This window comes from Epinephelus moara, chromosome 9, assembly GCF_006386435.1.
Source record: "Epinephelus moara isolate mb chromosome 9, YSFRI_EMoa_1.0, whole genome shotgun sequence".
Classification (NCBI taxonomy): domain Eukaryota; kingdom Metazoa; phylum Chordata; class Actinopteri; order Perciformes; family Serranidae; genus Epinephelus; species Epinephelus moara.
Window position 1 is genome coordinate 3730784 of NC_065514.1, and position 24177 is coordinate 3754960.

Genomic DNA, 24177 nt, shown 5'->3' on the forward strand with positions numbered 1-24177 from the left:
TGGCAGATGTCTCTGATTAATCATGTGATCATTTGCTCTTCACGTTTACTCTTACACTTCGCAGTAAATAGGAATGTTATTTGATACAAGGTTCCTACAGCTTCAAGCAAAGTAGTTTTAAGACTTTAAGACATTCTTAAATGTTATGAAATTTAAGAACAATTATACAATATCCAGAACTGAAGAAAAATAAAACATGAATCACCATCAATTATGTCGGGTTAAGATAATCTTTGACCAAATGTTTACTGTAACATAAAACATGACGTGAACAGGAGTGGTAAGTATGTGCCGTTTGTTGTCAAGTTTTCTTGGCAATAGTGGTTTTTACTCTGCATGTGGAATTCCACGGCCTTGATTCCCATCATGCCGAGTTTAAAAAACTTTTTTCATAAATTATATATACATAGCCTTGTCCTGGTTTCAGCCATGCAGTTAAATCTTCAAATAGCAAATTTTCGTTTAATTTGCACTTCCACATGTCCTCCAGGGTACAGTGACAGTGAGCAGTCAGTCAGTCAGTCAGTTTTATTTATAAAGCCCAATATCACAAATCACAATTTGCCTCACAGGGCTTTACAGCATACGACATCCCTCTGTCCTTATGACCCTCACAGCTGATCAGGAAAAACTCCCCAAAAAACCCTTTAACGGAGAAAAAAATATTAAATATTAATATTTTATTGTCTTGTGTCTGTGTCATTCCAGTTTTTCCATGTGAAACACTTTGGGCTGCATGTTTGTATGAAATAAATCTGAGTTGTGGGTTTGGCTGTATATTATGCTGATCTGTTCTGTACGACATCTATTGCACGTCTGTCCGTCCTGGAAGAGGGATCCCTCCTCAGTTGCTCTTCCTGAGGTTTCTACCGTTTTTTTTCCCCGTTAAAGGGGTTTTTTTGGGGAGTTTTTCCTTATCCGCTGCGAGGGTCATAAGGACAGAGGGATGTCGTATGCTGTAAAGCCCTGTGAGGCAAATTGTGATTTGTGATATTGGGCTTTATAAATAAAATTGATTGATTGATTGATATTCATACGGGAAGAGAACACTGGCCTCTCAGGTGAAAGTCAATGATTGAGGGCCCATCCACCATCCCTCCCATCTGCCCTACTCGGACTTTTGCCCCTTTAACCCAAGCTGTATGTTCGTGAGGGTCATAAGGACAGAGGGATGTCATATGCTGTAAAGCCCTGTGAGGCAAATTGTGATTTGTGATATTGGGCTTTATAAATAAAATTGATTGATGATTGAATTGGTTGTTGGCCAGCTGTGTTTCCCCCTGGCGCCACCAGGCTTTGTTACAGAATAACGGTGCCGACGTGAAAGGACAACTTTTTAACAGAAAATAAACAAAGTTAACTAATGAAATGAATGAATTTAACAAATGAATCACTTGGCCATAATATTGCTGTGGAGGTAGAGAATGTTGCTGACCGACTGCGGTCCCAATCCCGTGCGTCTCTCTTACAAGATGCGCCCACAGACACTAAAGGCTCGCTCTGAAGGTGCACTGGATGCGGGGATACTGAAGATGAAACGCGCCAGCTTTGAGAGTGCTGGGAAGTAGAGTGCTCAGTGCGCCTTCAGGCCTTGTTTGAGCTTCTTTTCCATAACATTTGTTAACTCCATCCTGTCGCTATAGGCTACATCCCGATCCCGCAGTGTTTTTTTTAGCCGCCCGTTCCCGCCCGCAGCAAAGTTCAAACCGCCTGCTCCTGCAAAATTTGGGTTGGGACCCGGTGGGACCCGATCCAATGCAGCCCTCTAGCCTAAAGCCAATACAAGTCTGCACAAAGGACCAATCAGGTTTTATCAGAGAAGAGTTTTATGCAAAACATATTTCTAAAATGTTGCAAATTCACAAACAGATTTCAGAAATCAGCGATGAGATTATCAGGTTATGACATAAGATCAGTGATCAAATACATAAACAATAATAGCCTTAATTTGATTTGAAATATAAGAGATAATTATTATCTACCTTGAAACATGAGGTCCACTTATGAGAGACATTTACTATTCATCACACAACAAGAATTTGTTTCTTTACCAAGTCAGTCTTGAAAAACAAATGACAAATAAAATTATAGCTGCTGTGCAGCGATGGGTCAGGTCCGGGCATTTTTAGGCAATTCTGAGCAACAAGCAGAAAAATTGGAAGACATTTAGGAATTTAGGAACAGCCTGCACTTTCTGCACTTCTGAGGGACAAACTGGAGCACATAGGGGTGGCTAATCACCTCACATCCTGGATCCTGGACTACCTCACGGACCGGCCACAGTATGTCAGGACCCAGGATTGTGTATCGGACTTGGTTGTCTGCAGTACAGGGGCCCCGCAGGGGACGGTGCTGGCACCGTTCCTCTTCACCCTCTACACTGCAGACTTTTCATACCACACCCCCACCTCATCTGCAGAAGTTCTCTGACGACTCTGCCATAGTCGGCCTCATCACAGATGGGGACGACAGGGAGTACAGAGAACTGAACCAGGACTTTGTGGACTGGTGCCTGAGGAACCACCTTCAGATCAACGCAGGGAAAACCAAAAAGCTGATGGTGGATTTCAGCAGGCGCAGACTCCTCCCCCCAACACCGGTGAACTTCCAGGGAAAGGACATTGAGATGGTGACATCTTATCAGTACCTGGGTGTTCATCTTAACAATAAACTGGACTGGATTAATCACATAACAGCACTGTACAGGAAAGGCCAAAGCAGACTCTACCTGCTGAGGCGGGTCAGGTCTTTTGGAGTGCAGGGGGCGCTCCTGAAGACCTTCTTTGACACTGTGGTGGCATCAGCCATCTTTTACGGAGTAGTCTGCTGGGGCAGCAGCGTCTGGGCTGCAGATAGGAAGAGACTGGACAAGCTGATCAAGAAGGCCAGCTCTGTCCTGGGATGCTCTCTGGACTCTGTGCAGGTGGTGGGAGAAAGGAGGATGACAGCCAAGCTGTCATCTCTGAGGACTAATGACTCCCATCCTCTGCAGGAGGAGATAAAAGCTCTGGAGAGCTCCTTCAGCGATAGACTGATTCACCCAAAGTGTGTGAAGGAACGCTATCGCAGGTCCTTCCTGCCTGCTGCTGTCAGGCTACATAACCAGCACTGCTCACAGTAGACTGCACCATGGACACTTTATTGACACTATGGACACTTTATGGACACCATTATAAGCATAACTGTCCCCCATGTTGTTGTTGTTTATTTGCATATACAATATTCACTTTGCACGAAATATGTTCACTTTAATCCATCGCTCACTTTTTATTCACTGCTCATTATTATTATTATTATTATTTATTGCTGTTTCTTGTATTTTTTTTGTACTCTTTTTGCATGCCTAGTTTGTTTTACGTTTTTAAATTTTGAAATCTTTAATCTGACTCTTTCCCCTTGACTGCTGTAACACTGGAATTTCTCAATTGTGGGATCAATAAAGATGTATCTTATCTTAATTTAGCAACACAATCTACCTTTTGCATCAGCTGAGGCTTGAACTCACAACCTCTGAGACTAAGAATCAATTTCTATCTCACTGAGCTAATTAGTCAGTGACAGTTCATGTGTAGCTTCACAAATTGAGTAAGCCATTCACTGCTGTGTAGGAAAGCAGCCATCCGTGCATGGAAAGGCTCAAACCACTGTAAAAAANGTACGTATGGTTGATTTGTTATGAATTTTCAAATTTTTGAACTTTAGACGCTTGCTGTAGCGCCACCATCAGGACTATTGGCCTGTTTTTGCAGCTCAGGATATCTGGCATGAGACTGGACCTTTGTGCAGTTTGGTGAGTTTTCACCCATGGGAAGAATGATTTCCTCGGAAGAAGAAAGAAGAAAGAAGAAAGAAGAAGAATACCTAGGACTAGGATTACAATAGTAAGCTGCCAGGACCCTAAATACAACCATCAAAATATCTGTAGTTACATGAATCTACATTTTTTTTTAAACTTTTACAAGTTTAAACTCATCCAAATGATTGAAATGTGACACATGGTCTGTTTTCTCCTTCATAACTCCTCCTTGTTTACAGACTACGGTCACTTCCTCATAATCGCTCAGTAAAACTATAAACCAGTCTGTGGAGTAACTTCCGTGTTTGTCTCTGAGTCTGTTTCTGTGAAATCATGTGACCACAGAGCGTTCACCCTCTCTGCAGAAATATAAACAGCTCTCTGCTCTCTGTCTTCGTCTCCAGCATCACAGACCATCAACACAGGTAAGAACACTCTGAATTCTTAAATATGTCACCATCAGGAAATCAGAGGGAAATTCTATCTGCCATAACTAATAACTGAACATACTATCTTACATTCACATTATTCATTACTTTCTTTCTTTCTTCCAGACAGACAACATCCTCAGTTACTACATCACAAAGTTTTTGGGACTTCATAGAAATTTCACTGTGCCACTTTCTGGTGCGACCAGGACTTGAAAACAAAGGTATGATCCATCAGGTGGGATGTTTGTCTGCCAGGTCAGCCTGTGTCCTTAAACGACCTCACAAACATGTCCCTAAATAAACTGAACAAACAAAAGTAAAGTAATAAAGTGTTTAATCGGTTTGATAGATGGCCATTAATGTGAAATGTATGAAATGTTTATCACCTCTAACTCTGCTGGACCCTCCAGTAGGTCCAGTGTCGTCTGGTCAAGCATCATTCAGACTAAAAGAACTTAACTTTCTCGGGGGATTCCAAAGTTTCTAAAGACTGAGTCTGCAGAAAAGTTTCCAGATAAATACAATCCTCCTTTTTTTTAACATGCTAGAATTTTAGGTTTAAACTTGACAAATGACTTGATTTGAATCTTTCATGCTTTTGAATCATGGTTCTCTGTTTGCAGGATGGTAGATAGACTTCAAATCCTTCTCTTTTCTGTAAAAACGTCGTCAGTGTCAGACAAACTGTTGTGTTATGGGTTCCCTCTCATGAAGCTGCAGCACACACACACACACACACACACACACACACACACACACACACACACACACACACACACACACACATTTTGCATAGTAAATGTAAATATTATTATACGATGTGAAACAAGCTGTCCGTGGCTGTGAAAGGGAAAACAGCATGACAATCGGTAGATTTTCAGCTTTTCAGCCCTGATCAGTTTATATAACCACCACACATTACCATGGTTCACAACGCGCACACAGCGGCACAGAGTAACAACACGCACACACACACACACACACACACACACACACACCCACACACACACACACACACACACACAGGTTGATCTTAAACTCTGTAGGAGGTGGGTACAGGCTGAAGGGCCGTGTTCACTCACTCTTTAGTCATCATTATTATCATCATTTTTTCATCATTATATTTTATTTCCATGTCATGCCATATATTTGGCCAATCCCACATGGGATTACAAGACACATTATTTACAAAATATACATTTCCCAGTCTTACATATACAACATGTGGAAACACAAACAATTTAAATAAATATAAAAGAACTGTTATATATCTATGAATTATAAAGAGCTTTTTTCCTCTTCTCCCAAGCTTTCTCCAGATACCTGGCTAATTTATATGTTTCATGTGTAAACAGCCAACTCAGTCTTTGTGCGTCATCCATATTTACAAAATCAACATGTTACGATACAGTATCTACAGCACTGACAGGTGGAGGTTACTGACATGTTTTTCTTTCTGCCAGAACGCACAAGGCGCTCCATCACCAAGCTCCTGTGAAGCTGTTACCATGGCAATGTGAGTAATACTAACGTTTGTAGAGCAACACAATAGACATGTAGGAGGTGATACCTGACAAGGTGTTCGTTTAGTGTAATGAGTGATGTGGAGGGCCTCCTGACAGGAAGTGGAGAATGGTTTACGATGACTTAAGAGTGGTGTAATGCACACTGGGACGGGAACCTTCCAATATTCATCACTTAAAATTCACTCATGATATTTTCTTTGCATGTCATCACGGTCATTATTTGTTGATCTCACCAAAGCTTTGATCTGGTCGTCCACTACCTTACTTTGGACAAGCCTCATGCTATTGGTCTTTCCCAACATGCATTGCAGGGGTTTAACTTTTCATAAAAAATTAAATTTTTTTTTTAAAAACTTAATATTTATGGTCAGGTCTTAAGTAGTTGAAAAGATTTGATGCAGTGACAGTGAAAAAAAAAATTATATATGCATTTTTGTTACACTTTTATGAGGGACCGTTTTTTTTAATAATTGTAATTTTGTCGAATAAACTCTCAGCTCCAAAAATAAAAATGCACCAAAATCAATGTTCTGATCAATTATTGACCTAATCAAGCCTGTAATAACCTCATCCCAAATAATCCACTTTGCACCTTATTTTGGAAAATATTGCATATTTGCAGGGGAATCAAAAAATGTTGTTTAAGGCCCCGTTCAGATGTAGCGTCTAAAAGCGCGTGGAAAACGCCAGCTGTGCCGTTTCCATCCTTTTATCCAAGGCGCTTCGGAGGTTGCGCTACTGTCGCGCCTGCCGTTACTAAGCAACCAAAACCGCCTGTCACTCACTGTCACTTAACAGGGGGAGTAGCATATCATCATGCGCCACCTCTAGCGCCACCTAGCCACACTAAAATAGCCACTGCGGCCCGTAGGAATGTCGTAGAAAAATCAAACAAAAATTGTCTTGTTCGTCTCATCAAGACCTACAAATCACGTGCCACACCCCTGATCTAAATCCAACAGGAAGTGAGCTATTTGCCCTTTCAAAGTAAGATTTTGGCTCAAAAATGCTCTCTTTCAAAAACTATCTCCTCCTAGGCCGTTTATCGTATCGGCTTCAACCTCGCACACATGACAGCTCACACCCTGCCAAACAAAAGTTCAGTATAACTTTGTCATTACTTGAACGGTTTGGATGTTATGGGTTCTTACACGTGACGTGCCACAAAACGTCCTGACGATCTTTGAAAGCTGTCCCATAGGAAATGAATGGCAGCAGGAGAAAGAGACCAATCTTTGGGCTTTTTCTAGCCTTTACAGCGTCTCCACACTTTGTGCTACAGACTCCATTCCAACTCTCAAATGTCGCCACAGGTCTCATCTATTCACTCATGTTTTAATTTTTTCATATCTTTTACCGTTTTTGATCTGTGCCTCTCAAAGTACCATGAGCAAATGTGGAGAAATTGTCAGTTTATAATGGGTGTGTATTGCATGGAATGCTGTGAGCTAGAGTGGAGAGGGCTCTAAAAATCGTCTAAAACTTTTGTCTTTAACTCGCTGCCATGGCCACAATTTTCACTGTACAGACACAATTTATACCACAAAACGTAGGAAAATTTGTTCTGGTCACAGATATGTTGACATGGAATCTCTCACATGTACACATCTGGCTGAATTATAAACCATGACATGGTATCAGTTGGTGTGTGACAGCTCAGTTTGTAGATATATATTTCAAATAGATTCAAGTCTTTAACAGAAACCAGCAGGAGTGCTTTTATTCCATTTCATTTAAGCTAATAGCTTCTGAGCTAATGTCATTACTTTTGTTTTTACAGGAATACTAACACCTCATCAAAGTTTGACAACATCACCTGCAAAGAGCTCATTCATTCAGGATCTCCTGCTCTCTACCAGCTGAATCCAAAGAAAGAGAATATTGGAACTCTGACAAAAATGACTCTTGGTGAGAAAGATCCAAACAAGAAAAACAAAACCATCTTGCTTGTGGGAGAAACAGGAGCAGGAAAATCTACTCTGATCAATGCTTTGGTCAACTACACCATGGGAGTGGAGTGGGAGGACAATGTCTGGTTTCAGATCATAAAGGAGAAGAAGAAAAGTCAGTGTGAAAGTCAGACATCAGATGTGATCGTGTACGAGATCTTTGGTTTTGAAGATCAAACTCTGCCCTACTCTCTGACCATCATCGACACTCCTGGATTTGGGAGCACTGCTGGGATTGAACATGATGCCATCATCAGTCAAAGATTATTTGACTTGTTCCGCTCAGACAATGGCGTCCATGAGATCAATGCAGTGGGTCTGGTTCTTACACAAACAGAATGTCGACTGAGCGACCGACTTTCATACATATTAAATTCAGTGGTGTCTCTGTTTGGAAAAGACATGGAGAAAAACATTGTCGCCCTCATCACTTATTCAAATGGAAGAACACCTAAAAATGCTCTGAAAGCTCTCGAGGATGCGAATGTTAAGTTTGCCACAAATGAGAAGAATCAGCCTGTTCACTTCCTGTTTGACAACTGCCTGAACGAAGACAGGACAGAGGACATAGAAGACCTTAAACATGCAGATAAAATAGTAATGAAAGGAATGAGACAGTTCTTAGACTTTCTGGAAAAAACTGAACCTCAGAAGCTGGAGACAACTGTGGACGTTCTGAATGAGCGAATCAGACTGACGGCCTGCGTCCAGAACCTGCAAGAGAAGATTCACTTGATTGATCTGAAGCAGAACGAAATCCAACAGACTCAGGAAGCTCTGGAGAAATATGAACAAGAAATGAAGAAGAACGAGGAGTTTACTGTAGAAGTTGACGAGCCTTACAGAGAAAAAGAACCTATCGATGGTGGGATGTGGTGGTTGGTGTTCTTTCAGGGAGCTGTCTGCTGCACTGTCTGTGAGGAGAACTGTCACTATCCTGGATGCACAATGGCTCCAAGTCCCTCATGGTGTGAGGTCATGAAAGGTGGCCGCTGCACTGTTTGTACCAAGAAGTGTCCTGTATCAGATCATGTGAAAGAAGACTGGAGGTTTGTGACCAAGACAAGGAAAGTTAAAAAGACTCTAGAAGATGTGAAAAAGAAGTATAAAAAGAACAAAGCAGACAGTGAGGAGAAGATGAGCCTCCTGGAATTTCTTCAAAAAGAGAAGGAAAACCTTGAAGCAAACAAAACACAACTACTGGATGAGGCCTACGAGCATGTTGTCAAACTGGAGGAGATCGCCCTAAAGGTTGTTTCACTGTCCACTTATGTCCACCTCGACTTCCTGATTAAGGAGATGGAGAAGAAAAAGGATGCAGAGAAGGTCAAGAAACTAAAACAAATGTCAATGAAAAAAGATAAAGGATTGCTGGCAGGGCTGCAGTACTTGCGTAATAAATTACCAAACATGCCTCAAATATTCCAAAGATAAAAAAAATGACAAGGGCTATACTGATGACACCAGGGCAGGAATTTCACGAGGGCCACGAGGGCCATGGTCCTCCTAATTTGGCCCTGTGCCCTTGAAAATAATATCGGCCCTAAGGCCACAGTGGCCTTGATGCCCCGCCCACACTGCCCCCAGGTGATTTTGCGGTTTTCTCCGCAAGACACCTGCATCTTTTGAGAAAAACAATTGTGATGACATTCTGGAGTCTTATTGGGCAACATCAAAGGAGACGATGCGTACATCACCAGTGGTGGGTTTGATTCGAGCCTGGCAAGAACCGCTCGGACGGGCTATAATGACAGTTTGACATCAATCTATCACCGGCCAACCAGGAGACTTCATCAAACGCCCGGGCAGGGATCGGTACCGAGACCCGGTATTAAACAACCCAAGGCAAGTTTAATCAACACCGTAATAACAGTAAGCTCCGCCATTATCTGCATCACTTTTTAAAGTTTCGGTTTCATGTATCATCATTGTGCAGCGGTGGGGCCACGGTGCAGATGAAGGGAATATAACTTCAAGATGACTCTAGTTAACGACAGCTACACTTGTTACTGTGAGTAAGTGCAATAAAACCTCTGCCAGCCAAGCCAATACTTTATCAATAATGTGATCAGCATGTAGAATATTTCAATTTGCTCTGTCCAAGGTCTCTCATTCGCGCTCGTGGTGCTAACAGCAAAGTGTTTAAGACAAACTAAATGAAAACTGTCTGTGTGTAGGCTAACACTTTATCTGAACATGTACCTGAGGCAGCGACCTGCAGACAGTGAGTGTCCTCAGTAGAGGAGGGACAGAGAGCAGGATGAATGACTGATACTGATGTTTGTCTTCATGCTGAGATAACGTGACTTTCTTCACTCAGTGTTGTGATGTCAGGAGGAATATTTATATTCCGGTGAGATATTACTGGGTTTTAAATAGTGACTTTGTTGTTGTAAACATGACTGTTGCTGCCATGGACTGCATACAACTACATCCTGTGTAACTGACCTATAAAGAAAGCATCAGGAGGTGAGGTGTGTGCATGTGTGTGTGCATGTGTGTGTGCATGTGAGTGTGCATATGTGGAGGAGAGGAGAGAGGGAGATGCTGGTAGAGAGATAGTGTGTGTTATTAGATACTGTTAATGTCACTTATTATGCTTCTGTGCATTGACAGCTCTTTTTTTAGTCTGTTTCTGCATCATGTTGAAGAGGGCCATGTCTGTGTGTATATATATATATATATATATATATATATATAGATATACAAAAAAAAAAAAAGTGGATCGGCTGCTCGCTGCTAAAAATGTGGCCAATCGACATGATCTGGTTTTGAAATGTGGCCCAGTTGAAATAGTAATTGAATAGTCCTGCTGTAGTTTGTTTCTTTGTTAGTTATCTAACAACACATCAGAAATAATTGTAAGCCAGTCTTGTTCAGTGAATCAGTTTGTCATGTACACTCAAAAAATATTTAGGCCTAATATTTAAGATTGTTTGCTTATAAATACATGAACCTGGTTGTTCTATATTTAAAACACATTGGGTTTATTAGTGCTATTAAATAAATCACATTATTACTTCTTATACTCATTATTACCTCCGCCAAGGAGGTTATGTTTTTGCCGGCGTTGGTCTGTTTGTTTATCTGCAAAATAACTCAAAGTTTTGAACGGATTTTGATGAAAATTTCAGGAAAGGTTGATAATGGGACAAGGAACAGATGATAAAATTTTGGTGGTGATCGGTTGAAGCGAAGTGGATAAAATAATAAAATGGCGGAGGTCTGCGCTCTCTGAGTGCTTTTCTAGTTATTAGTTGAGCTTGTTTTATTTATTCATTTCACAGATAGTTATACATCCTTTGTCCTTAAATTAAATTCATTATGGACGTGGACTTAAAATCATTGTTTTATTTTATGGCCTTGCTGCCCTCAAAAAATTGACAACACAAAAGGTGGCCTTGCTCCCTAAAATGATGAAATTCCAGGCCTGGATGACACAGATGAAACTAATAACCACACCCAACAGTGACATCATAGTGTCCTGAGGTATGCCTGTATATCACTGCAGTCGATCTGTTTGTACTGTTGCTTCACAGAACTATAATTACCAGTGTGATCAACTGGTGCGTCGTCTATTCATCAGTTTGGCCAGTTTATATTCTTGGATACAGGATGTATTTGTGTCTTCTCAGATTACAACTGAATAAAATGTATGATTATCTAAACATCATATCTTTCAGAGTCACCTGGTCTGAGCACTGGTTGAATAGTTTAAATACATTTATCAAATAGTGCAGTCATAAACAATCTGCAGAAATATTGATTATTGTTTAACAGCTGTGTACATCACCAAGTTACTGCTGTCAAGTGTGTTTAATGTGTGTGTTCCCATCATGCATGGCTTTAGTACCGTGTGGAAGATACGTGTTGAATGCATTTCTTGATATCAGCGTCGTCGGCACCCATGTTTGCTTAGTTGCAGGCTTCTGTTGCGGCCCTTTTTTTAGGCTTTATCACTGTCAGTAGTAGTAGTGTGAAACCATGTGTATCACAGCTCCTGTGTGCTCATGCAAGTGCACGTTTGTCTTTGTGCAAAAGACACAAAGAAAACAGGTGACTCACTCATTAAAAAATTACAACTTTGTAGAAAACATCCTGCTGTTCACTAGTGTTTGAATCCTCCTGATGTGGCTGATTCATTTACTTTTGCCTTTGTGTTATATACAATTATGTTTATGTTGTTTTGTCGTATTTTATTTGTGGTTTCAGCTGCCCTCTCTGGTCTGTACTTTGGTCAGTGTGGGTTGTTTTTAAATGTACTTCATAAATAAATCTGACTTGACTTAACAAACAGTACTACGAGTGGTCAAAAACTCAACATGATGCCTTTAAGAGAAGCCTGGATTTACTGGTTCATCCTCTCAGGTGAGTCAAAGCTACGCACAACAGTTTGTAAATTGTGATACAAAAAAGAAACATTCATGCATTATTACTAAAAAGTAAAAATACTAAACTTGGAGAGACCGTAGAAATATTCTACTTTAGTTTGGAATGAATATTTTTAAGATTTTATGAATTAAATGTGACGTTTTGATCCAAACTTGAACACGTTTGGCTGATACAATAAAAATATCTTTGATGACATGGGTCGTTTCTTCAACAGAATCTCTGCTTTATTTCGTTTACTCTGAGCGTGGTCGCGGGATCTTCACCTGTGCTCCGAAGCTTCTGCTGAACTTCCTTCAATTAATGTCAGTTTCTTTGTTCTACTGAGTTTATTCAGCAGGCAGGCTGACAGAGATTCAATAGAGACAAAGTTAGAACTCCCATGTGAATAAGGGTCATGAAGGATATTTAATAACCATCTGTTAGAACCTGCCGTGCCCACTAGATGGAGCTGGCACAACATTACTGATGGCAGGAGTCTAAGGAGACTGAAAATAAACCTTGGAGGATGAATGTTTGCTTAATAACAGTGTGTTATCAAAGTCTAACGAGGATGAGAATAAACAGAATTATTACTGAAATGAGCATAAATACATGCTATGCTAACTATTTTTAGTATTTTACACCTTCCATAGTGAATGTCTCTCAATCCGTAAAGACTCATCATGTTTATATGTATGAGCTGATAGATGCATGATTCATGAGTCATACGAGGAATTAATCATTACATCAGGTTTAAATGACCCAAATCTATGTTGTGTCTATGTTCTGCATCAACTTTTTCCATTGACTTGCATTATATCTTAACATCTTCATTTTGATTTACAAAAGTTGGGAAACCGATTGCCCCACTTTTACTGAGCAAACTTAAAAATCAAATGTACAGATGTAACTTTGATCTTGAACTTCAAGTAAAGTAAATTGCTCAATGCTAATTATCTCAACTATGAAAAGTTGAGCTATGCTTTCTTTAATGATGTGAAGCAATGAATTTCCTGTTTTTTTTAAATTCAACATCTGTTTTTAATTTATACTGAATATTAATATTTATCATCTTTAAACTTTAGTGAAACACGCAGGACAACTGGTGATCTCGGTTGACATTTGTCAGGTCAAAGGTCTGAAGATCCACATTTTCAAAACTTGGTTTCAATTACATTTCTGTGGTATGGAGTACGAGTACAGGTGTTATTGGGTTCGGGAAGTGGCATCACGTACTTCCCATGGTCTAAGTCCCTACACTCTCTATACTGTCAAAGTTTTAAAAGGCATCTAACCAAAACACAATGTTCAACTTGACACACAGTTAAAGAGTCTTGGTGTGTGAACATCCATTCTGAGGGGCAAGTTCAGTGTCAACAATCAAGTTCAAGTGTCATCATCCCTCTTTCTCGATGCCAAATGGTTTCTGAGAAGTCATGTGACACAAAGCTCCACCCTCTGACCACCTCCTCCACCTGGCTGACTGATGATAGGTTGGTCTGGATTTTTAAGAGCACCAAAAAGGAGTTTATAACAAATCCTGCGACAAACAAACAAACAAACAAACAAACAAACAAACAAACAAACAAACAAACAGTAACAGAGGTAAAGACCATTAAAGACAAAAATGGCTCTGGAAACTGAGGACCAGATGGAGTTGAGAAGTGAACACATGAATGTGCAACAGACTCAGAGATGGAGGAAGAAAGGTATAAAGATGTTAGTGAAGACAGTTTCTCAACAATGGAGCCTGTCATCATTAAACAACATGACCAAAGTTGAGAAATGCCTCAGTTTGGTTGATGACTGGTAAAAAGCTAATGAACAAGCAATAACATCCGATGTGATCAGGTTCAAATGTGAATCTTAGTCTAAAAATGCCTTATTATCAAACCTACAAAGTAATTATGGCACGTCACAGTTACAATATGATGTCAAAACTACAGCGTCACAGAGAGCTGGAAAATCTTGAAACTTGACGGGTTATTAAAGAATATATAAAACATTTTGGATACGATCCCAAGAATGACAACAGGAGTCTCACCATGGTGAGGGTACATTAATGTAGTTTTGGGGTAGAAAGATAAAAAATAAAGTTTTTGAATCTTGGAATAATGAGGTACTTATCAATAATTTATGGAGTAAAGCAACATACTTACAAGAGCTCTTAGAAGCAGGCTTGTCCACTTCGTAGACAATTAGCTGTATTGACTCCAGTGTTGGTGCTGTTACTACAGTATGTGGTGGAGAAACATCAATAAATGACTTTACCCTTTGCTCATGGCAGTTTTTAGGAAAGGTTGCCTCAGCAGAAAATCTGGGGCCAGTTGCACCAACAGGGCCTGCGCCTGCTCTTAAGATAAGCAGGTCATGTATTGGCATCCTAAGTCCAACCTTAGTTTGACCACTTGCATCATATAGACTAAATCCTTCTTCTTGCTAAAACCAGCTGTAACTTTTACACCTTGTAAGGAGCAGGGGCTAAGTCAAAATCTCAACTGTCTCTATATATCTCCAGCCTGATACACAAGAGCCACATAAGTTTAACAGCAACCCTCATTAGCTTTCCTGCGAGTCTCCTTTTCAATCTCGCCAACATACAAACAAACACACGTCAGCTTGTTGAACAAGTGACCAAACAAATGTCGAACTGCCACTGCTGTCCATTATCAAGCAAGATAACAAACTAATTAGCTGGTCAGCAGCAGCACATTAAGCAGCAGAGGCTGATGTGGTCCTTCCTCTTTAATACTGCTGCTGTCAATGCACAAAAAAACAAATTCAGTTAATTTGTCCATTCCTGGTCTCCAGATTCTCAACCCCTCCTGCTGCCTTTGCCACGGCCTGAGATATTTTTTTAGTCCTCTCCATCCCTCTCTTGCATTGTTCTGTTTGAATTACTCTTCTATCTTTTTCCTGCAGTTGTTCTTAACTTTCATATTTTCGTTTTCAGTTCCTTTTGTACCCTCCTCAGCTCCTCTTTGTCCCCAGATCTAAAACTCCTCTTCTCTTCATTCAGGAAGGATTTTAGCTCAGGGGTCACCCGGGGTTTATTACCGGAGAAACATCATACCTTCTTAAAAGGCACAGTGTTCTCTACACAGAGGTTAAGTCTATATAGTCCATGATGTGGTGAGTTAAACTGTCAATGTCTTCCCCATGTGGCCTGCACAGTACTTCCCAGTCGGTGGTTTCAAGACAAAGCCTCAGCTGCAATGCCTCAGCTCCTCAGACCATCTCCTCACAGTCCTTTTGGTTCAGGGTTGTTTATGCACCATAGGTGTACAGATAGGAAATAAATACACTAGGTTGTGATTTGAGCGACCAAGCTGGGGGAGCAGGGAGAAGCTGTATGCATCCTTTGTGTTTGCATAAAGTAGATTTAATGTTTTATTGTCTCTGGCGGCGCACTTATCATACTGGGTGAAGGTAGGGAGAGTGTGAGACAGAGCAGCATGATTAAAGTCTCCAGAGATGAGGATAAGGACCTGTGGGTGCCATGTTTGCAGCTGTGATACTACAGTGTGTAAGAGCTGTGGAAGTCAGTTAGATTTTTTTTTTCTCTAATGCTCCGTAATAATGTTGCCTCAAATGATAAATATTTAGCAACACAATAACAAGGCAGCAAGGGAATGTTAACGATGTGTCCTCGCAACTCATGCGTTGCTAGGCAATAGCCGTAGTTGCTGGACATTCATATGAAGGTGCACCACTCAGACCAGGTGTAGTTAAGACTCGGCTAAATTTGGTTGGTGCAACCAACGTAAAGTTCATTTTAAAGACTGGTCTTAACAAAGACAGACTTATTAGTTGGGACAAGGTTTAGTTAAGACCAGTTGGTGCAACTGGCTTCTGGTGTCTGACAAAAACTGCAACAGAGAAAACAGTTGTTCGAGAGTAGTAGTGTGACCAGCTTTTATTGTCTGTCCCAAAATAGCCAAAGTAAGTTGTAGTTTTAATTATGGTTTGTGACCGTTAATGCTTTTTAATTCAAGAGTTAAAAGGGGAGAACGATCAACGCTGTATCACAGCCAGCACTCTTACTGCGCAAGTAAAAGAATTAGACACTGTACCTACATTTAGGTACCTACAAAGTATTTTATTGGGTCTTGATTCATACAACAAAATGACACTGGAAACTGTGGGCTATAATATTAAATACTAATATAAAGTTACTGATATTTCCTCATTTGGTGTTTTGATGCTGTTTAACCTTTAGTTCAGTTTGTTTAGTTTAATTGTAGTTTAGTTTTGTTATCTTAGGGACAAGGTTCAGATAAATATTGACCTTAGCCAAAAAAAAGTTCATGGGTTCATGGAAACAAGTTCATGGGGATGTTAAAAAAAAATTAATGAAGAGCCTGTTGGACAGCGAATGTTGATTGGCACATTTTGTGAGGGGGAGAGATAAAGTCACGAGGAGAGATAAATAGGTTTCAGTGAAGGAGTCGTCCTGGGAGCGCTGCACATCACACGGTTTCAGAAATACTGCGCAGATTAAAGAATACAAAAGTTATTCCAGACTGAAGCTGAAGACTGAAGCTGACGACTTCTGCAACATTGTATTACTTCTCAAAGGTACGTGGCTTCACTCCACCTGGTTTGTTTTGAGGGTTAGGATGAGCCTGTTTCTCTCTACAAAAGTCTGGCTGAATAATTCATTGTTTTATGCGTCATTAAGAGGATGAACCCCTCAAGACGGGCAATACTGGCACAATACTGGTACATTGCTGAAATTTGGCACTGCCATATTTACAATTGTTAAAATAGGGAAGCTGAAGATTAAAACATAAAGCAGGAACGTGGCTATGTTTACCCGTCTGTTTTTTCAATTTCAAATTTAAAATCCCGTCGTGCGACCTATGCATTTTGGCTGAGGCAATGGGCACTCCTGGGTTTTTGTTACAGAAATCTTCCAGTATGACTTCAGCATGATGATGCCATGAGAAAAAGGCTGCTTTATTCTTGTGATATTTGGTGTCTGGCACAATGAGAGGTCTAAATTTCTGAAGTCCTTTTCCTTTCCAGTGAGGAGGCAGTGCTGCTGGAGACCCACAGTAAGTGATGATGACTCTGAGGAAGAAGAGTGTTGTCAGTTCTCTGACCTATGGATTTTATATCTATTTTACAGATAATTGATCTCTTTGACTTATCTAATGCCCAGTGTTTGACATTAATGGTCCATTAATACATTTTCAGTTGTTGTATTGCCCAGCAGCTCACATACCAGACAGTCTAAGCTAATAACCTAAAGTGGTGTTGAACACTGAGTAGGTTGTTGCTGAATTGTCAAGGCAATTGTACCAAGGCAATTTGTGCTGTTGTTCTTGGATGGTGTTGGTAGTGGTGGCTATGTTGTCTGTGATTTTATCTAGCCTCTCTGTGTCGTGCCTCTCTGACTCCTCCAGAGGGTTCACCATCCTCCTCTTTATTTGAAGGCCCTTCTGCACAGCTGGATCTCTTTGGATTTTTCTCTTTAGTCTGTCTCCTCTGTGGCTGTTGAGCTCTGCCTTAAAAAAGCATAGCAAAAATAGGTTTGTTGAAGATGGAGCAATACTTACGAGCAACACATTTCACCACATACAGTAGGTACATAGAGGACAACATGCAAGGCTCCTCGACTAGGCAGACATTTAATCCAATAAAATACAATCCAGTGGCCTACAACTGTTTTGTCATAAAGTTATCTGTTATGGAATTATTTTCAAGTTTCACAAATTATGTTAAGGTAGAATTTATACATTTAAAAACAATGGCCTCTGAGTGAATGCACCTGTGCTGCTGTAGCATACAGCATCAAATACATCATGCTTAACAGCAATGAACAAATGTTCTTGACGCATTTCCTATCAGCTCTTAACAACCTTCAGCATCTAACAGACTCTTCATTTGAACTTAAAATCCAAAGTGGGAGTCTAACAACGCGTGCTGGAGGCCAGGCAGTATTCTGCATATTAACTGTTTTGATGCCAGCTTCTATGGTGCAGGTGACCCACCCCATATTTCCTCACACAACTTGAAGAATATTAAAACCACACCTCCATACGCTCCTCCAATGGCTTTTATTTGTTTATGCCTCACCCTCTGTAAAAGGAAGCATACGTGCACAGGCACATGTTCCTTTGTTACAAAGTTACACCGCCAACTGCTGGACTGGTATGTATACTACAGCATTTTTAGTTGTTTTTGCAGATCCGTGTGCACTGACTGTTATCAAAATGTTGTCGTTTGAACACGGAAAATGGGAAAGAGAAACACTTCCGTTTTCAGCAGATTATTTTTGTGTAAACATGTCAGGACAAACATGGATTGATTTTTAAAATGGTCAAAGTTTGCCTTTAAACCTACTTTGAACAACTTACGCTCTTCTGGACATTGATCCACAAAATTTGTTGATATTGCTGTAGAGATTTTTATTCCGGGTCAAATATAAGGCTAACGCAAAATTTCTAGCACATTGACAAAGGGAAGTGTATGTCTGAAAGGTGCTCACATGAACCAAGCTAATGTGCTGCTGTGTGTATTACTGTGTTTCAGGGAGTTATGTGGAGGTTTGTCCTGACTGTGAGTCTGCTCTGCTGGAGGTCTGAGGGCACTGTGACCTGCAGAGACAAGAACAATGGGATTGTGGACTGGTGAGGCAACACTTGACTTTTAGTAACCTTCTAGCCAAATCCTACAAAAGGTACTTCTGTCAGTACTCTGATGTAACAAACAGGTGTATTTGATAGGTCTGTGAAATCTGGTTAACATTTCCCCCTCTGAGTTTGCTTCTTCTCAGTTCATGTTGCTGTTCTGTTGTTTATCGTCAGGTACATCATTTACAAGGCACCCACACAGACACCGTCTCTTACTGGTTTGGAGTATCTTTACATTGACTCAACTGGAATGACAAAGATGGTACCCTCAACACCTAACTATAAGAGCATCAAAGATCCGAACGGCGTCCTGGCAAACACCCTGCGGCCCCTCTTCACTCCAATCAGGTCAATGGTGAGAATCAATGGTCTGGTCATGGGCTGGTACCACCAATATGTTATAATCTCTGAGAAAAACAGTGAGTGTGAGTTGTTGAGTGTGTTCACATGGACATCAATAACCCATTTATGAGGCTTATCCTGGTTATGATCAAATACAGGGTATGGTGTTTACACAAGTGCAGAGATATCAGGTTACATGAAAAATACTAGTAACGTGGTTACAGATGACTGCAGTCTATCTGGACAGGCACTTGGGATGTTTACAAAAACAAACTGCCAATGGAAGATGAGAGTGACAAGACATATTACTTCCACTTGACAGCTTAACAGCTAATTTGTTGTCTCCTCCAATCGCCAACAGCTGTCTGCTCTGAGCTTATCCATCATCTAATTTTTCCTCTCTCAACCGTGCACACACACAAACACTGAACACTCAACTCTTACAACACTTTCCTCCACTTTGACCGATGTCAGGCTGCCGCTGTCACTACCAATGCGTAGTGCAGGGGAGCAGTGGAAGAACATAAGCAGCTTCTGTCATTACCAAAATACAAACTGTGTTTCATCATCTTTTTCTGTCATTACCAAAATACAAACTGTGTTTCATCATCTTTTCAGAAGTGAAAAGCTGTTGCCACCAGCATAGCTTGTATTTCTGCTACGTCACTTGGCTGAAGCCGCCTGACGCCTGGCAGGTATTTGTTGGCTCCCAATAAAAGGGATAAGGTCTATTCATGCAACAGTGCTCGGGTTTTCTTTTTTATTCCAGGTATCATAGACAGGTTTCTCATAAGCAGAATACTGTGTTTATGAAAAGGAGATATGGATTTTACAAGCTCAAACACATAGGGCCCTATTTAGATGGTCTAAAGCGGACGGCGGAGGGCGCATAATCCATGTCACAAGTGTCATTGCTATTTAGATGCAGGTGGAGTTGTCATTTTCACGCCCTGCGCCCTCATCGTCTAACTAGCAAATGAACTTGCGCTTCTCTGGGTGTGTTGGTCTAAAAATGAGGAGTGGTCAGGCGCAGTCATGGCGCGTAGCAAGTTAGATGACGTAAAAAGCAAATGCACCAGTGACCAACAAAAAACTGGTCTAAAGTCAACGGTGCAGTATTTCACTGTTAAACAAGTTAGTAATATGCGTCTCTAGGCGGGTGCACAACGCGCGTGCACTCTGTTCAGACACACACGGAGCAGCCACACATATGCAAAAGATAACAAATAAAAATATGATTACAATGTGAAAGGTTATTATTGTGCAGATTAAAATATTTATCAGAAACACATCTTAATGGTCAGTCATTAATCAGAATGATCTAATCGCAGTAATAATGATCATCATAATCCGGGAGGTCTGCTCGCAGTGTCCGAATATACGGAACTGCGAGCAGACCTCCACGGGCTGATGATGCATAGAATGAACTTGTCTTTCCCAATTGAATTGTGATCACTTTGGCATGTAAATCACAAAATCAAAGATGTGAAAACGTTTGATAAACTTTATTTTGACATAAATACAACAATAACCAGCTTCTGTGAACTAAAAACGTAAACTTAGAGCCACGTACAAATGTATATTTAAAAAAAAAAAGCTTTTAGAACGTAAAACTGAAGATCATCTTGTCAGGAGGAGGAGGAGGAGGAGGAGGAGGAGGATGCACAGCCGGGGGCATCCGGGGGAAGCTCCGCAGCCAGCACGCAGCCAGACCAGACGGGCCGGGTTCAGCCACGGGACCAGCCCTTCCTGGACCTTCGGGCGGGGGGGTTCAGGATGCTGGAGAGGGAGCTGGGCTCTCTAACCTCCCGGGTTAAAATTAAACTGAATAACTTACAATTTGTTGATAGCGTTTCTCTTGTGCGCGCGCTCTCTCTTTCTCTCTTGCAGTCTCATTCTGTTTCTTTCTTTTTGACTTTTCTAAGATGACAGATGCTGAATATATACTCCCTATCTGATGCTGTGGCTGTTTGTGGTTGGCTGAGAGGGATGTGAACTTATTAGATTGCAGCTGTGTTAATCAAATCAGGTTGGGTTTCCATTACGTGTGCCAAACGGTGCCAATCCCCTTTGATCTGTCATCAGATGTGACGGGACAGTCGATATAGAGATACATTTATCGTTTCCTCAGCTGTAAAACGCTCACTCTTTCCAGTTGGTAGGAGCGCCATCTAACTAGCTCTCCGCCATGCGCTCCAATCGTGCCACTTTTAAAGAGAATGAGAGATGACACTCTGATTGGCTTATTGAATAATACGCTCAAAACACACCCATGACTAATTCACAGAGTAAGTCCAACCCTTTTAGACTCTCCGCCATGGCGCACAGTCTGAAAACGCACTGTCTAACTAGCAAGTGACTGGGACACGCCCATGTGCCGCACGCCTGGCGCTTTACGTTTTAGACCATCTAAATAGGGCCCATAAACTGAATACTCCAAAACCTGATGATGAACAGGTTCTTCATGTTTATGTAAACACACTCACTGGGTGTGGTTACATGATGGCTTCTCATTCAGAATGAAATAAATCTGAATGAAATCATTCTGAATTAAAGTCTTTCCAGGTAGTTTACATGGGAAATATTCATTCTGAATGAGGGTTTACACGGAGATCAGTTTAATCGCCTTTATTCGGGTCCATGCAAGGTTTGGGGCAGGGAAGGTTTCTGATTGGATAGGGGGCGGGGCGGATGTTACGTGTTTACGTTTACCGGAAGAAAACACTGTAGTCCTCGCTCCGGATAACAAGATGCTTGACGACGCCGTTCTTAGTGCCTTTTTCGGGCTTGTTTTGCTTATATTCTTGAAGCAGCAGTACGACAACAACCTTGTTCTGCTAATGCTTCGTCTGTTGAGGAGGAGAAGGGAGGTAGAAGGTCGAAGAAGGGAGATAGAAGACCGTGCTGTGGCGAATGGAAACCGGTGAGTGCAACGAGTCCGACTGCTCTATCTCAGCCCGTTGCTATGCGCGCTATATACGTCATGGCGCCAGAAGGGCAAGGAAACGAGCATGCGCAGAAAGACCGGAATGAACTTAAAGAGGAATGAGTGTATACAAGTGCGAGAAATTCTTTCATTGGGAATTAGAAACGGAATATTCCAGCCCCTTACATCGGATTGAATTTTCAATCACATTGGCCATTTTCATTCTGAATTAGGTGTTTACAAGATCACTTTTAATAGGAATGAACTTTCATTCTGAATGAAAAGGGAATTAAACTGTCCATGTAAACGCACTCAATGTGCCTCATGAAAGCATTAGCACTGTATCTTAACACACTGGACAAAATTCTGGGCTCTGTACATTGGCAGTCTCTGATATTGCGAGTCGCTGACTGAGGGAAATGATGTAATATAAAGGTCATCTTTTGTAAGTATCTGCTATATCCTATATTCTTAATACAATAGTAACCTAAATAAATGCAATCAGATTTAATATTATGTCAGCCTCCTCTCTCTCCCCCCACGTTTCCTGCCTGCCTTTCTACTGTATAATATCAAGGACAAAAATGTACTGAAAATGCTATTGCTAAAGTTTACAGAAATGTACTTACAACACACACTAGCATGACAGTTTGCACTTTTGTTTGTTCAGTTCAGCACATAGCATATCTGATGAGGCGGATGAATTTGCATGATTCTTGCACTTTTTGGAGAAGTACCCACGGGGCTAAATGCATTTATTGTAAAATCACTTTAAAGTGAAAGTTTCAGCTAAATAAATGTAATGCAGTGTTTATGTATGATGTGAGAAGCAGGTGATTATTTACAGTATGTTGTGGTTGCACATGTACGGAGGGATTCTCTGTACTTTAAAATACATTATTAATCTTTGTTTCTTCTCTGTTCTGTCTTCTGTTTGTAGCCGCAGGACTTTGGGTTCATCAGCTATAGCGATCAACCTCCAGGAGGGCATGCTGCACAAATGTTTGGCCACAGTAAAGGTAAATACCATCTTCTTACAGAGAACATATCTTCTACTATTTATGGGAAGCTGGAAAATAGCAAGAAGTGTGTACACACACAGTGTATATATATATACACACACACAAACACAGCACTGTGCAAAAGTTTTAGGCAGGTGTGAAGAAATGCTGTAATGTAAGAAAGCTTTCGAAAATATAAAGTGTAACAGTTTATTTTTATGGACTTACAGAGTGAGCGAACAGAAGAAAAATCTAAATCAAATCAATATTCGGTGTGACCACCCTTTGCCTTCAAAACAGCATCAATTCTTCTAGGTACACCTGCACACAGTCAGGAATTTTGTGGGATCATAGTCGGGTGTATGATTAACCAGTCATACCACACAGGTGCTGATGATCAATTTAATATGTAGGTTGAAACACAGTTATTCAGTGAAACAGAAACAGCTGTGTAAGAGGCTTAAAACTCAGTGAGTAACAGCCAAACTCTGCTGCCAGGTAGAGGTTGCGGAAGATAGTTTGATGTCACAGGTCATACACCATGACAAGACTGAGCACAGCAACAAGGCACAAGGTCGTTTTATACTGCATGAGCAGGGTCTCTCCCAGGCAAAGAGCTTCATCATGTGCTGTTCAATCTCTTTAAGAGGCAAAAAGAAACAGGCAATGTTGAGGACCGTAGACACAGTGGTCACACTTCTAGTTGTTCACAACCAACATCTGAAAATTGGGAGGACACACCAAATTTGATTTTGCTCAGAGTTTAGTGTCCTGTCAGTTGAGCGTAGCTGCTTCAGATGACCTGGAGGCAGCTGTGGCTCAGGAGGTGGTTTGATCCCCAGCTACTGCTGTCCACATGTTAAAGTGTCCTAGAAGAGGACATGGATCCCCAAACTGCACTTGGGGCTCCAACCTTTGGTGAATGAGTGCAAATGGTAAAGTGTTTTGGAAAGCCATTTTATGAGGTGCTGTCTAACTGTTCATTTTCCTCAGGGGTTCTGATGGTGAACAAAACCGGCACTGGAGTCTGGCTCTTACACAGCACACCACGGTTCCCTTTCAGAAGAGATCCCACTCATTTCTGGCCTGGCACTGGAGCGAGGAATGCTCAGACGTTTATTTGTGTAACATTCAGCTACGACATGTTCAGGAACATAGGTAACGAGCTCAGTTAAAATACACCTTGAATGTGAAGAT

General features: G+C 41.0%; 2 protein-coding genes across 4 annotated transcripts in view; both read left to right on the top strand.

Moving 5' to 3' along the window:
- The first annotated feature begins 4095 nt into the window (after window positions 1-4095).
- The window catches only part of LOC126396026 (uncharacterized), a 37495-nt gene continuing 17413 nt past the window's right edge, over window positions 4096-24177 (top strand). The window contains exons 1-4 of one of the 2 annotated variants that reach the window (XM_050053847.1): window positions 4096-4221; window positions 4351-4448; window positions 5691-5743; window positions 7534-8677. In XM_050053847.1, coding sequence (XP_049909804.1) covers window positions 5736-5743; window positions 7534-8677 — 1152 coding nt within the window. In that variant the 5' untranslated portion in view covers window positions 4096-4221; window positions 4351-4448; window positions 5691-5735. Of the gene's footprint in view, window positions 4222-4350; window positions 4449-5690; window positions 5744-7533; window positions 11997-24177 lie in introns of those variants that run through there. The other variant, XM_050053846.1, reaches the window with a different exon arrangement.
- LOC126396073 (plancitoxin-1-like) lies at window positions 16457-24171 on the top strand. 2 transcript variants are annotated; one of them, XM_050053912.1, is made up of 6 exons: window positions 16457-16651; window positions 17102-17130; window positions 18611-18708; window positions 18886-19066; window positions 22920-22998; window positions 23974-24171. In XM_050053912.1, exons 3-6 carry the CDS (start codon window positions 18617-18619, stop codon window positions 24153-24155), a joined length of 534 nt encoding a protein of 177 aa, XP_049909869.1. In that variant the 5' UTR covers window positions 16457-16651; window positions 17102-17130; window positions 18611-18616; the 3' UTR covers window positions 24156-24171. The 2 variants fall into 2 exon arrangements, with proteins under 2 accessions (XP_049909869.1, XP_049909868.1); XM_050053911.1 differs by lacking the exon at window positions 17102-17130 and having other exon boundaries at window positions 16459-16651.